The 15,569-nt window shown below is 54.1% G+C and overlaps 1 protein-coding gene across 1 annotated transcript in view; it reads left to right on the forward strand.

Moving 5' to 3' along the window:
- LOC141113735 (ras-related protein Rab-40B) overlaps positions 1-15,569 on the forward strand; it is a 110,242-nt gene that overhangs the window by 80,372 nt on the left and 14,301 nt on the right. Inside the window, exon 3 of the mRNA XM_073607020.1 lies at positions 3,900-3,960. Within this exon, the coding sequence (XP_073463121.1) occupies positions 3,900-3,960 (61 nt within the window). The remainder of the gene's footprint in view (positions 1-3,899; positions 3,961-15,569) is intronic.

Consider the following 15,569-nt stretch of genomic DNA (forward strand, 5'->3'; position numbering starts at 1 on the left):
GCCAGAAGCGTGTCGAGGGCAGGCCAGGAGCGTGTCGAGGGCAGGCCAGGCCAGAAGCGTGTCGAGGGCTGGTCGAGGGCAGGGCAGGCCAGAAGCGTGTCGAGGGCTGGTCGAGGGCAGGGCAGGCCAGAAGCGTGTCGAGGGCTGGTCGAGGGCAGGGCAGGCCAGAAGCGTGTCGAGGGCAGGGCAGGCCAGAAGCGTGTCGAGGGCAGGGCAGGTCAGAAGCGTGTCGAGGGCGGGTTTGAAGTGTCTCAGGGGAAGGTCAGAGGCAGGTTTTAGGGCAGGTCCAGAGCAAGTCGAATGCACCCATCAATGACTTCTGGGTGATCTCGGAAGCTTTATAAAGTGATGTCATTGTCACAAGCCCAAAGCCGCCCACACCAGCGGAATTCTGGTTGTTTTTGGAGGGTTTTTTTTTTTTGCAGTTCCTGTTGCTGTCAAATTTCCCTTTTTTTTTTTTAATTTGATCTAGTTACTATGGAAACTCATTTTTTGATATGCCCGTCCTTTACTATTCTGATCCTAAAAATTCCTGCGCAGCTTTCCCATTCAGTTATAGGTGGAGCAGAGCGGGCAGCCCATCCCCCCCCATCCAGTCATTGTTTTCATGCAGCTATAATTTGACACCTTCCCCGCAGTAATCGGGCACATGATCGAGCGCACACATCGCTCCGCTACCTTTCCACGGGGGGTTTAAAATTAGCAGTGAGAACACAGCGAGGCTGGCACACCGTGTTCCCGCTACTCCCACGAGCCATCGCCGAGAGCGAGGCGACATCCTCTGTGCACAATAGAGAGCGCCGCGATCGATTCCCCGGATCAGCAAGACGAACCCAACCTACAATGTGCAGAGAATCTCATTCATTACAGCCGATTGTAAACCAGATCTCTGTATTAATGGGGGATGGGAGAAGCGATTTCCGCTATTCTGGTTCGGTTAATGAGGCCATACAGCGGAGCGGTGATACCCGGGACCCTCCTCCAACCTAGTCAACGATCGATCGCTCTGGGTGGGGCAGAAAATAAAATATAAAAATTCCCCAATGGGTTTTATCCCTTCTCTACTCTATACAAAACTAAGAAATGATAGGTGGTCTACGGGGTCCCATCCCCCACACCATTACACCCCCACCACCAGCCTGAACCGGTGATATCCCATCCCCCACACCATTACACCCCCCACCACCAGCCTGAACCAGTGATATCCCATCCCCCACACCATTACACCTCCACCACCAGTCTGAACCAGTGATATCCCATCCCCCACACCATTACACCTCCACCACCAGCCTGAACCAGTGATACTCCATCCCCCACACCATTACACCTCCACCACCAGCCTGAACCGGTGATATCCCATCCCCCACACCATTACACCCCCACCACCAGCCTGAACCGGTGATATCCCATCCCCCACACCATTACACCCCCACCACCAGCCTGAACTGGTGATATCCCATCCCCCACACCATTACACCCCACCACCAGCCTGAACCGGTGACATCCCATCCACCACACCATTACACCCCCACCACCAACCTGAACCGGTGATATCCCACCCCCCACACCATTACACCCCCACCACCAGCCTGAACCGGTGATATCCCATCCCCCACACCATTACACCCCCACCACCAGCCTGAACCGGTGATACCCCATCCCCCACACCATTACACCCCCACCACCAGCCTGAACCGGTGATATCCCATCCCCCACACCATTACACCCCACCACCAGCCTGAACCGGTGATACCCCATCCCTCACACCATTACACCGCCACCACCAGCCTGAACCAGTGATACCCCATCCCCCACACCATTACACCCCCACCACCAGCCTGAACCGGTGATATCCCACCCCCCACACCATTACACCCCCACCACCAGCCTGAACCGGTGATACAAGGCAGGATGGATCCATGCGCCAAATTCTGACCCCTCCATCTGAGTGTCGCGGCTGAAATCCAGACTCATCAGACCAGGAGACGTTTTTCCAATCTTCTATTGTCCAGTTTTGGTGATCCTGTGCCAATTGTAGCCTCAGTTTCCTTTTCTTAGCTGACAGGAGTGGCACCCGGTGTGGTCTTCTGCTGCTGTAGCCCATCTGCTTCAAGTTTGGATGTGTTGTGCATTCAGAGATGGTATTCTGCATACCTTGGGTGTAATGAGAAGTTATTTGAGTTACTGTTGTCTTTCTATCATGTGGAACCAGTCTGCCCATTCTCCTCTGACATCAACAAGGCATTTTCCTCCACACAACTGCCGCTCACTGGATATTTTCTCTTTTTCCCACCATTCTCTGTAATCCCGAGAGATGGTTGTGTGTGAAAAGCTCAGAAATACTCAGACCGGTCCGTCTGCCACCAACAACCATGCCACGTTCAAAGTCACCGAGATCCCCTTTCTTCCCCATTCTGATGCTCAGTTTGATCTTCAGCAAGTCGTCTTCACCACGTCTAGAGGCCTAAATGCATTGAGTTGCTGCCGTGTGATTGGCTGATTAGCAATTTGTGTTACCAAGCAATGGAACAGTTGTACCTAATAAAGTGGCCTGTATTTTACACTCCTGTCATCAACTTGCTAAAGAAAGTTTAAAAATAATTCTTTCTGTTTTCTTATCTTGTAGAGGTAGAAGGTTTATAGAAGAATAAAAACCTTCAGTGTGCAGCTACTCCGCTAATACCTACCTGATCCCCCAGCTCGATCCAGCGATGTGCACGAGTGCCTCAGCCATCCGGGACTCTCCCTCCTGATTGGCTGAGACACAGCAGTGGCGCCAATGGCTCCCGCTGCTATCAATCAAAGTCAGTTAGCCAATGAGGAGAGAGAGGGGGCGGGGCCGAACCGCAGCTCTGTGTCTGAAAGGACCCACAGAGCTGCAGCTCGCTCGGGTGCCCCCATAGGAAGCAGCTTGCTGTGGGAGGGGCACTTGGCAGGAGGGAGGGGCCAGGAGCGCTGGCGAGGGACCCGAGAAGAGGAGGATCGGGGCCACTCTGTGCAAAACCAATACAGAGGAGGAAAGTTTAACATCTTTGTTATTTTTACAGAAAAAATAAAGAAGTCTTTAGTATCACTTTATAGTTGCTTCCCTCCTCTATGGAGTTGGATCAGCCCCGATCCTCCTCTTCTCGGGTCCCCCTTCATTGCTCCTGGCCCCTCCCTCCTATCGGGTGCCCCCACAGGCAGCAGCTTCCTATAGGGGGGCACCTGAGCCGAGTCACAGCTCTGTGTATCCATTCAGAGACGGAGCCGCACCCCCCGCCCTCCCCTGATTGGCTGACTGACTTTGACAGCCGTGGGAGCCAATGACGCCACTGCTGTGTCAGCCAATCGGGAGGAGTGTCCCTGATGTTTTACACATTTGTGGACATGGCTGGACAGAGGGGGGGCTCAGGTAAGTATTAGGGGGGCTGAGGGGGGCTGCTACACACAGAAAGCTTTTTATCTTAATGCATAGAATGCACCTTCTGCCTTTACAACTCCTTTAATTTTGAACCAATGACCTCATCGCTGGGTCTCTATGCTTCTCTATGCAGTGCAGGCAGATCATGGCTGGTGGGAGGGGCCTCAGTACTCCTCTCAAGAGCCATCAGTCCTGATGCAAGCACTGAGAGGAGTTATGCAAATATCAAAAATGCCTTGATGGGTGGGTATCAGTCTGGAGGAGTGGGCGTGTTTTGCATGCAGATCAGGTAACCTCCACATGCTAAGCCTCATGAGTGAAAGGAGTGATATCCAATGAATGAAAGGGGCGGGCCAGAGAATCCCGGAGTTGTGACATCAGTGCAGGGTTTCCATCCCTGGCGGTATTACATTGTGCTATGCTTGTGATGGTTTATCTTAAAATGGTTACATTTTTAACATCGCTAATTACTTTTTTCTTTTCATGTTTGTTGCAGGAATTGACTACAAGACGACGACTATACTGCTGGACGGGCGACGGATAAAGCTGCAGCTCTGGTGGGTCGTGTTTTACAATGTCCAATATTCTGTGCTGTGTTTCCAGATCCCGACATGTACATTGTTTTCATTTCACATCTTCCGGGTACCAAGGGTGCTCTGTACAGTTAAAATAATGATTAGTTAAGGCTCCGCTCAAATTACGCGTTTTGGAATCGCGGTCAGAATCGCCGCGTTTCCAAATCCTGGCGAAATGCATGGCAAGCGTTTGGGTCCAATTATTTGTAATGGCACCTCAAACGCAGAGCGATTCTGCTGTGATTCTTGCCCAGAAAGGAGGCGGAAGCTCCTTTTGGGTGACAAACGCGCGTAGGGCAGCCCTTTGAATTGGCTGCTCGATGGGCGGCACACAGAATTGCGCAACAAAAATTGCGAGCAGGGATATGTGAACAGGGCCTAAAGTTGAAGTTTAGCTAAAAATAATTTTTCTCTGCAACTTTAGTTCCATTACTTCCTACCTGTAAGAAGCTTGTCCCATAATGTGTAGGCTGCTGCACTCTGTAGAAATCTTCACTGCAGGGCTGCCCCGTCCTCTTCCTACACTGTGCCGGGCTGCCCCGTCCTCTTCCTGCATTGTGCCGGGCTGCCCCGTCCTCTTCCTCCGCTGTGCCGGGCTGCCCCGTCCTCTTCCTGCACTGTGCCGGGCTGCCCCGTCCTCTTCCTGCACTGTGCCGGGCTGCCCCGTCCTCTTCCTGCATTGTGCCGGGCTGCCCCATCCTCTTCCTCCGCTGTGCCGGGCTGCCCCGTCCTCTTCCTCCGCTGTGCCGGGCTGCCCCGTCCTCTTCCTCCGCTGTGCCGGGCTGCCCCGTCCTTTTCCTCCGCTGTGCCGGGCTGCCCCGTCCTTTTCCTCCGCTGTGCCGGGCTGCCCCGTCCTCTTCCTCCACTGTGCCGGGCTGCCCCGTCCTCTTCCTCCACTGTGCAGGGCTGCCCCGTCCTCTTCCTCCGCTGTGCCGGGCTGCCCCGTCCTCTTCCTACACTGTGCCGGGCTGCCCCGTCCTCTTCCTGCATTGTGCCGGGCTGCCCCGTCCTCTTCCTCCGCTGTGCCGGGCTGCCCCGTCCTCTTCCTGCACTGTGCCGGGCTGCCCCGTCCTCTTCCTGCACTGTGCCGGGCTGCCCCGTCCTCTTCATGCATTGTGCCGGGCTGCCCCATCCTCTTCCTCCGCTGTGCCGGGCTGCCCCGTCCTCTTCCTCCGCTGTGCCGGGCTGCCCCGTCCTCTTCCTCCGCTGTGCCGGGCTGCCCCGTCCTTTTCCTCCGCTGTGCCGGGCTGCCCCGTCCTTTTCCTCCGCTGTGCCGGGCTGCCCCGTCCTCTTCCTCCACTGTGCCGGGCTGCCCCGTCCTCTTCCTCCACTGTGCAGGGCTGCCCCGTCCTCTTCCTCCGCTGTGCCGGGCTGCCCCGTCCTCTTCCTACACTGTGCCGGGCTGCCCCGTCCTCTTCCTCCACTGTGCAGGGCTGCCCCGTCCTCTTCCTCCGCTGTGCCGGGCTGCCCCGTCCTCTTCCTACACTGTGCCGGGCTGCCCCGTCCTCTTCCTCCACTGTGCAGGGCTGCCCCGTCCTCTTCCTCCGCTGTGCCGGGCTGCCCCGTCCTTTTCCTCCGCTGTGCCGGGCTGCCCCGTCCTTTTCCTCCGCTGTGCCGGGCTGCCCCGTCCTCTTCCTACACTGTGCCGTGCTGCCCCGTCCTCTTCCTCCACTGTGCAGGGCTGCCCCGTCCTCTTCCTCCGCTGTGCAGGGCTGCCCCGTCCTCTTCCTACACTGTGCCGGGCTGCCCCGTCCTCTTTCTCCGCTGTGCAGGGCTGCCCCGTCCTCTTCCTCCGCTGTGCCGGGCTGCCCCGTCCTCTTCCTACACTGTGCCGGGCTGCCCCGTCCTCTTTCTCCGCTGTGCAGGGCTGCCCCGTCCTCTTCCTACACTGTGCCGGGCTGCCCCGTCCTCTTCCTCCACTGTGCAGGGCTGCCCCGTCCTCTTCCTCCGCTGTGCCGGGCTGCCCCGTCCTTTTCCTCCGCTGTGCCGGGCTGCCCCGTCCTTTTCCTCCGCTGTGCCGGGCTGCCCCGTCCTTTTCCTCCGCTGTGCCAGGCTGCCCCGTCCTCTTCCTACACTGTGCCGTGCTGCCCCGTCCTCTTCCTTCACTGTGCAGGGCTGCCCCATCCTCTTCCTCCGCTGTGCAGGGCTGCCCCGTCCTCTTCCTACACTGTGCCGGGCTGCCCCGTCCTCTTCCTCCGCTGTGCAGGGCTGCCCCGTCCTCTTGCTCCGCTGTGCCGGGCTGCCCCGTCCTCTTCCTACACTGTGCCGGGCTGCCCCGTCCTCTTTCTCCGCTGTGCAGGGCTGCCCCGTCCTCTTTCTCCGCTGTGCAGGGCTGACCCGTCCTCTTCCTCCGCTGTGCCGGGCTGCCCCGTCCTTTTCCTCCGCTGTGCCGGGCTGCCCCGTCCTCTTCCTCCGCTGTGCCGGGCTGCCCCGTCCTCTTCCTCCGCTGTGCCGGGCTGCCCCGTCCTTTTCCTCCGCTGTGCCGGGCTGCCCCGTCCTTTTCCTCCACTGTGCCGGGCTGCCCTGTCCTCTTCCTCCGCTGTGCCGGGCTGCCCCGTCCTTTTCCTCCGCTGTGCCGGGCTGCCCCGTCCTTTTCCTCCGCTGTGCCGGGCTGCCCCGTCCTCTTCCTGCACTGTGCCGGGCTGCCCCGTCCTTTTCCTCCGCTGTGCCGGGCTGCCCCGTCCTTTTCCTCCGCTGTGCCGGGCTGCCCCGTCCTCTTCCTGCACTGTGCCGGGCTGCCCCGTCCTCTTCTTCCGCTGTACCGGGCTTCGCTGAGCGGTGTCAGGTGAGCGGGGTGTCCTGTCAGTAAGTGGTGTAAAAGGGCGGTGTGTCGTTTCGGAGTGTGTTGTGATGATGTCACTCCTCCAGTGTCCTGGACCTTTCCATACAATAATGTGATTTATGAATAAAGTATTGCCGGCTATGAAGGTGACGTCATCCTCGGCCTTTATAATAAAACTCCCGGAATCGGGCGCCGGGAACATTTTATGATTTATATTTGTTAAGAAATGAAGAAAATAACTGGCCTCAGTACAAGGACTTGGCTCCCGGCTCTGCATACATTCCCTTCACATGCCTCATTATGAAGGAGATGTAACCTGGATGACGTCTCATAAACTGACATTTTTTAAAATAAAATCCGTCTGTTCACATTTCTATTCTCCTTTGTTGCTGCTGATCTCCTCCTGCAGCCTCTTTGCAGCGACTTCCTGACAGTGATGACCTTCAACCATTCCGGTGTTTTAAAAGGGCCACTTGTCTCCATTGGAAGTCTGTGTGACGGTGACAACAATGGAGAGCAATTAGAAGACGGGGACCGAGCGTTGTCACAGAGCCATCTTCATAGCATCGGGGGCCCCTGAGACCCCCTACCAACCTACATCACCTTCCCCCATCACCGTGCCCAGATACCGTACTGTACATTAGATGTCCCTTTTTCCTCCATCAGTGTCCCCATCCATCAGGTGTCCCTATTTATCAGGTTCCCCCATCAGTGTCCCCATCCATCAGGTTCCCCCATCCCTAAGGTGTCCCCATCTCTGAGGTGTCCCCATTCATCAGGTGTTCCCATCTATCAGCTTCCCCCATCCCTTAGCTTTCCCCATCCCTCAGGTTCCCCCATCCCTCAGGTGTTCCCATTTATCAGGTTCCCCCATCACAGTATCCCCATCCACCAGGTTCCCCCATCAGTGTCCCCATCCATAAGGTTCCGCCATCCCTGAGGTGTTCCCATCCCTCAGGTTCCCCACATCACAGTGTCCCCATCCATCAGGTTCCCCCATCACAGTGTCCCCATCCATCAGGTTCCCCCATCACAGTGTCCCCATCCATCAAGTTCCCCCATCAGTGTCCCCATCCATCAGGTTCCCCCATCCCTCAGGTTCCTCCATCAGGTTCCCCCATCCCTCAGGTTCCTCCATCAGGTTCCCCATCCCTCAGGTTCCCCCATCAGTGTCCCCATCCCTCAGGTTCCCCCATCAGTGTCCCCATCCCTCAGGTTCCCCCATCAGTGTCCCCATCCCTCAGGTTCCCCATCCCTCAGGTTCCCCCATCAGTGTCCCCATCCCTCAGGTTCCCCCATCAGTGTCCCCATCCCTCAGGTTCCCCATCCCTCAGGTTCCCCCATCAGTGTCCCCATCCCTCAGGTTCCCCATCCCTCAGGTTCCCCCATCAGTGTCCCCATTCCTCAGGTTCCCCCATCAGTGTCCCCATCCCTCAGGTTCCCCATCCCTCAGGTTCCCCCATCAGTGTCCCCATCCATCAGGTTCCCCCATCAGTGTCCCCATCCCTCAGGTTCCCCCATCAGTGTCCCCATCCATCAGGTTCCCCCATCAGTGTCCCCATCCCTCAGGTTCCCCATCCCTCAGGTTCCCCCATCAGTGTCCCCATCCCTCAGGTTCCCCCATCAGTGTCCCCATCCATCAGGTTCCCCCATCAGTGTCCCCATCCCTCAGGTTCCCCCATCCCTCAGGTTCCCCCATCAGTGTCCCCATCCATCAGGTTCCCCCATCAGTGTCCCCATCCATCAGGTTCCCCCATCAGTGTCCCCATCCCTCAGGTTCCCCCATCAGTGTCCCCATCCATCAGGTTCCCCATCCATCAGGTTCCCCCATCAGTGTCCCCATCCCTCAGGTGTCCCCATCCCTCAGGTTCCCCCATCAGTGTCCCCATCCCTCAGGTTCCCCCATCAGTGTCCCCATCCATCAGGTTCCCCCATCCCTCAGGTTCCCCCATCAGTGTCCCCATCCATCAGGTTCCCCCATCAGTGTCCCCATCCATCAGGTTCCCCCATCAGTGTCCCCATCCATCAGGTTCCCCCATCCCTCAGGTTTCCCCATCAGTGTCCCCATCCCTCAGGTTCCCCCATCCCTCAGGTTTCCCCATCAGTGTCCCCATCCATCAGGTTCCCCCATCAGTGTCCCCATCCCTCAGGTTTCCCCATCAGTGTCCCCATCCCTCAGGTTTCCCCATCAGTGTCCCCATCCATCAGGTTCCCCCATCAGTGTCCCCATCCCTCAGGTTTCCCCATCAGTGTCCCCATCCCTCAGGTTTCCCCATCAGTGTCCCCATCCCTCAGGTTTCCCCATCAGTGTCCCCATCCATCAGGTTCCCCCATCAGTGTCCCCATCCCTCAGGTTTCCCCATCAGTGTCCCCATCCCTCAGGTTTCCCCATCAGTGTCCCCATCCCTCAGGTTTCCCCATCAGTGTCCCCATCCCTCAGGTTTCCCCATCAGTGTCCCCATCCATCAGGTTCCCCCATCAGTGTCCCCATCCATCAGGTTCCCCCATCCCTCAGGTTTCCCCATCAGTGTCCCCATCCATCAGGTTCCCCCATCAGTGTCCCCATCCATCAGGTTCCCCCATCCCTCAGGTTTCCCCATCAGTGTCCCCATCCATCAGGTTCCCCCATCAGTGTCCCCATTCCTCAGGTTCCCCCATCAGTGTCCCCATCCCTCAGGTTCCCCATCCCTCAGGTTCCCCCATCAGTGTCCCCATCCATCAGGTTCCCCCATCAGTGTCCCCATCCCTCAGGTTCCCCCATCAGTGTCCCCATCCATCAGGTTCCCCCATCAGTGTCCCCATCCCTCAGGTTCCCCATCCCTCAGGTTCCCCCATCAGTGTCCCCATCCCTCAGGTTCCCCCATCAGTGTCCCCATCCATCAGGTTCCCCCATCAGTGTCCCCATCCCTCAGGTTCCCCCATCCCTCAGGTTCCCCCATCAGTGTCCCCATCCATCAGGTTCCCCCATCAGTGTCCCCATCCATCAGGTTCCCCCATCAGTGTCCCCATCCCTCAGGTTCCCCCATCAGTGTCCCCATCCATCAGGTTCCCCATCCATCAGGTTCCCCCATCAGTGTCCCCATCCCTCAGGTGTCCCCATCCCTCAGGTTCCCCCATCAGTGTCCCCATCCCTCAGTGTCCCCATCCATCAGGTTCCCCCATCCCTCAGGTTCCCCCATCAGTGTCCCCATCCATCAGGTTCCCCCATCAGTGTCCCCATCCATCAGGTTCCCCCATCAGTGTCCCCATCCATCAGGTTCCCCCATCCCTCAGGTTTCCCCATCAGTGTCCCCATCCCTCAGGTTCCCCCATCCCTCAGGTTTCCCCATCAGTGTCCCCATCCATCAGGTTCCCCCATCAGTGTCCCCATCCCTCAGGTTTCCCCATCAGTGTCCCCATCCCTCAGGTTTCCCCATCAGTGTCCCCATCCATCAGGTTCCCCCATCAGTGTCCCCATCCCTCAGGTTTCCCCATCAGTGTCCCCATCCCTCAGGTTTCCCCATCAGTGTCCCCATCCCTCAGGTTTCCCCATCAGTGTCCCCATCCATCAGGTTCCCCCATCAGTGTCCCCATCCATCAGGTTCCCCCATCAGTGTCCCCATCCATCAGGTTCCCCCATCCCTCAGGTTTCCCCATCAGTGTCCCCATCCATCAGGTTCCCCCATCAGTGTCCCCATCCCTCAGGTTCCCCCATCAGTGTCCCCATCCATCAGGTTCCCCCATCAGTGTCCCCATCCCTCAGGTTTCCCCATCAGTGTCCCCATCCATCAGGTTCCCCATCTCTCAGGTTCCCTGGTCGGTGCTCCTCATATCGGATTTGATAATAATTATATTCTTCCTTTATTATATTTTATATGATCCGGACTCATTCCTGGGTACAATCTGAGGTTTATTGTGTCCTCTCAGCCATGATAGAGTTAAAATTGGGGACAGAAGCCGATGTGGGGGAAGTAGAAGGCTGCGTCCAATTAGAACGACACAACGTGCGCTGCAAAATGTCTTTGTGATGGCGGTAATTATGGTGTCAGGGATGTAATTATAGAGCGATCGTTCGCGGCTAAATCTTCGCGTTTTCTTACAAACGTATAAAATGGCGCTGCGGAGGAAAGAGGGGTCCGAGCCGGGGGGAGTTCTCATCTCCAATCAGCCAATAGAATGTCATTACCTGACATAGAATTGTGACCCCCTCTATATACAGTATGTGGACCCCTTCTATATACAGTATGTGGACCCCTTCTATATACAGTATGTGGACCCCCTTCTATATACAGTATGTGGACCCCCCTATATACAGTATGTGGACCCCCTTCTATATACAGTATGTGGACCCCCTTCTATATACAGTATGTGGACCCCTTCTATATACAGTATGTGGACCCCTTCTATATACAGTATGTGGACCCCCTCTATATACAGTATGTGGACCCCCCTATATACAGCATGTGGACCCCTTCTATATACAGTATGTGGACCCCTTCTATATACAGTATGTGGACCCCCTTCTATATACAGCATGTGGACCCCCCCTATATACAGCATGTGGACCCCCTCTATATACAGTATGTGGACCCCCTTCTATATACAGCATGAGGACCCCCTTCTATATACAGCATGTGGACCCCTTCTATATACAGCATGTGGACCCCTTCTATATACAGCATGTGGACCCCTTCTATATACAGCATGTGGACCCCTTCTATATACAGCATGTGGACCCCCTTCTATATACAGCATGTGGACCCCCTTCTATATACAGCATGTGGACCCCCCCTATATACAGCATGTGGACCCCTTATATATACAGCATGTGGACCCCTTCTATATACAGCATGTGGACCCCCCCTATATACAGCATGTGGACCCCTTCTATATACAGTATGTGGACCCCTTCTATATACAGCATGTGGACCCCCTTCTATATACAGCATGTGGACCCCCTTCTATATACAGCATGTGGACCCCCTTCTATATACAGCATGTGGACCCCCTTCTATATACAGCATGTGGACCCCTTCTATATACAGTATGTGGACCCCTTCTATATACAGCATGTGGACCCCCTTCTATATACAGTATGTGGACCCCTTCTATATACAGTATGTGGACCCCCTCTATATACAGCATGTGGACCCCTTCTATATACAGTATGTGGACCCCTTCTATATACAGTATGTGGACCCCTTCTATATACAGCATGTGGACCCCTTCTATATACAGTATGTGGACCCCTTCTATATACAGTATGTGGACCCCTTCTATATACAGTATGTGGACCCCCTCTATATACAGCATGTGGACCCCTTCTATATACAGTATGTGGACCCCTTCTATATACAGTAAGTGGACCCCCCTATATACAGTATGTGGACCCCCCTATATACAGTATGTGGACCCCCCTATATACAGTATGTGGACCCCCTTCTATATACAGCATGTGGACCCCTTCTATATACAGCATGTGGACCCCTTCTATATAGAGTATGTGGACCCCTTCTATATACAGTATGTGGACCCCTTCTATATACAGCATGTGGACCCCCTTCTATATACAGTATGTGGACCCCTTCTATATACAGTATGTGGACCCCCCTATATACAGCATGTGGACCCCTTCTATATACAGTATGTGGAACCCTTCTATATACAGTATGTGGACCCCCTTCTATATACAGCATGTGGACCCCTTCTATATACAGTATGTGGACCCCCCTATATACAGCATGTGGACCCCTTCTATATACAGTATGTGGACCCCTTCTATATACAGTATGTGGACCCCCTTCTATATACAGCATGTGGACCCCTTCTATATACAGCATGTGGACCCCTTCTATATACAGTATGTGGACCCCTTCTATATACAGTATGTGGACCCCTTCTATATACAGCATGTGGACCCCCTTCTATATACAGCATGTGGACCCCCTTCTATATACAGTATGTGGACCCCTTCTATATACAGTATGTGCTTATTACACTTCTAGAGGAGCCGCAAAAATAAATAACTTCAATGAGTATGTGTGTGTATATATATATATATATATATATATAGTAAGTCATCATTATATCTGGTGAGCGGTGATGTCACTCCTGTATAATATATCTTATATCTGGAGGGCGGTGATGTCACTTGTGTATATCTGGAGGGCGGTGATGTCACTCCTGTATATCTGGAGGGCGGTGATGTCACTCGTGTATATCTGGAGGGCGGTGATGTCACTCATGTATATCTGGAGGGCGGTGATGTCACTTGTGTATATCTGTAGGGTGGTGATGTCACTCGTGTATATCTGGAGGGCGGTGATGTCACTCGTGTATATCTGGAGGGCGGTGATGTCACTCCTGTATAATATATCTTATATCTGGAGGGCGGTGATGTCACTCCTGTATAATATATCTTATATCTGGAGGGCGGTGATGTCACTCGTGTATATCTGGAGGGCGGTGATGTCACTCGCGTATATCTGGAGGGCGGTGATGTCACTCGTGTATATCTGGAGGGCGGTGATGTCACTCGTGTATATCTGGAGGGCGGTGATGTCACTCGTGTATATCTGGAGGGCGGTGATGTCACTCGTGTATATCTGGAGGGTGGTGATGTCGCTCGTGTATATCTGGAGGGCGGTGATGTCGCTCGTGTATATCTGGAGGGTGGTGATGTCACTCGTGTATATCTGGAGGGCGGTGATGTCACTCGTGTATATCTGGAGGGCGGTGATGTCACTTGTGTATATCTGGAGGGCGGTGATGTCACTTGTGTATATCTGGAGGGCGGTGATGTCACTCGTGTATATCTGGAGGGTGGTGATGTCACTCGTGTATATCTGGAGGGTGGTGATGTCACTCGTGTATATCTGGAGGGCGGTGATGTCACTTGTGTATATCTGGAGGGTGGTGATGTCACTCGTGTATATCTGGAGGGTGGTGATGTCACTTGTGTATATCTGGAGGGCGGTGATGTCACTCGTGTATATCTGGAGGGCGGTGATGTCACTTGTGTATATCTGGAGGGCGGTGATGTCGCTTGTGTATATCTGGAGGGCGGTGATGTCACTCGTGTATATCTGGAGGGCGGTGATGTCACTCGTGTATATCTGGAGGGCGGTGATGTCACTCGTGTATATCTGGAGGGTGGTGATGTCACTCGTGTATATCTGGAGGGTGGTGATGTCACTCGTGTATATCTGGAGGGTGGTGATGTCACTCGTGTATATCTGGAGGGCGGTGATGTCACTTGTGTATATCTGGAGGGTGGTGATGTCACTCGTGTATATCTGGAGGGTGGTGATGTCACTCGTGTATATCTGGAGGGTGGCGATGTCACTCGTGTATATCTGGAGGGTGGCGATGTCACTCGTGTATATCTGGAGGGTGGTGATGTCACTCGTGTATATCTGGAGGGTGGTGATGTCACTTGTGTATATCTGGAGGGTGGTGATGTCACTCGTGTATATCTGGAGGGTGGTGATGTCACTCGTGTATATCTGGAGGGTGGCGATGTCACTCGTGTATATCTGGAGGGTGGTGATGTCACTCGTGTATATCTGGAGGGTGGTGATGTCACTCGTGTATATCTGGAGGGTGGTGATGTCACTTGTGTATATCTGGAGGGCGGTGATGTCACTTGTGTATATCTGGAGGGTGGTGATGTCACTCGTGTATACGGTAGGGGTAGATGCTGGGACTTGTAGTTCCTCTCTCTCGGTATAGTCACACAGGACGGAGTTGAGAGAGAAGGTTGGTAATCCCTCTGTCTGCGCTCTGTGGTCGGAGTTCCTGGCCGACCTTTCTTCTCCCTCCATCAGTGCTGATCTGGCAGCAGAGCTCAGACGGGGCCGCGCCAGCAGGAAGTCGGGAAAAGCCATCACCGCTGATCTCTATAACATGTGGATGTATTACTCTCACTTCGAAGAATTTACTCCGCAGATCTGGAGATTAAACAACAACTTCAGACAATTCTCTTCAGAAAAGCACCATTAGACTTGTATATTCCTCCCAATGTAAGGAATCCATTATTATGAGATGCCACATACTACCTGAAATCTGAAATCAGGCTTGCAGCGGGATTTGTCTGGTGGGTGGGCAGATGGGGTGTACTTCTATTCTACAAAAAGTGCTTTGGGCCGCAGGGACACATTATTTGTAGAGTACGGAATGCTTGGAACCTCTGACAATGTTTTTATTCCCATCTGTTCCTCTCTGTCTCAGTGACAACCACATCCTCCATTTCCTTTTATGGGTGTCACTGGAACAGGAAGTGAAGGGAGATCTCCCCAATACACAGTCCTAGATATGCACATGAGACCTATATGTTCATGGGGGGCTTTCCTATGTTCTCATGGCCTATGCAGCCTCTGCTCCCCGCCTCGCAGGATTACAACGATTGAACTTTACACAATGGTTGTCTATAGTCGGCCTGGCCGGCTTACTTAAAACAATGCACCCCCTGTGTGGCTGATCTCTTATCTCAGCAACTGTGAAGAAGCAAGGCGGAATAAATGTAAAGTGAGTGTTTGTGCCCTCTAGTGGCTAATCTAAAAAATTGCAGTTTCAAATATAAATGAAAAAATATGGAAGAGCGAGCAGGTAAAAGAGCGACGATCAAAATGACTTGATCTTGCGAACTGCATAAATCAAGGTCAAATGTTCCCTCAATGGAAATATGCGATACTTTCCCTTTAAGAACATCGTCTCCATTGAAACGGAGAGGAAATGCCTCTCCACCAGGCCAGAAATTCATCTCATAATCTCTCGTAATGTCATGTGACCTCCATCTATAAACATGGCCGATTGTCTTCCCATATAAGCC

This window comes from Aquarana catesbeiana, linkage group LG12 (assembly GCF_042186555.1).
Source record: "Aquarana catesbeiana isolate 2022-GZ linkage group LG12, ASM4218655v1, whole genome shotgun sequence".
Classification (NCBI taxonomy): domain Eukaryota; kingdom Metazoa; phylum Chordata; class Amphibia; order Anura; family Ranidae; genus Aquarana; species Aquarana catesbeiana.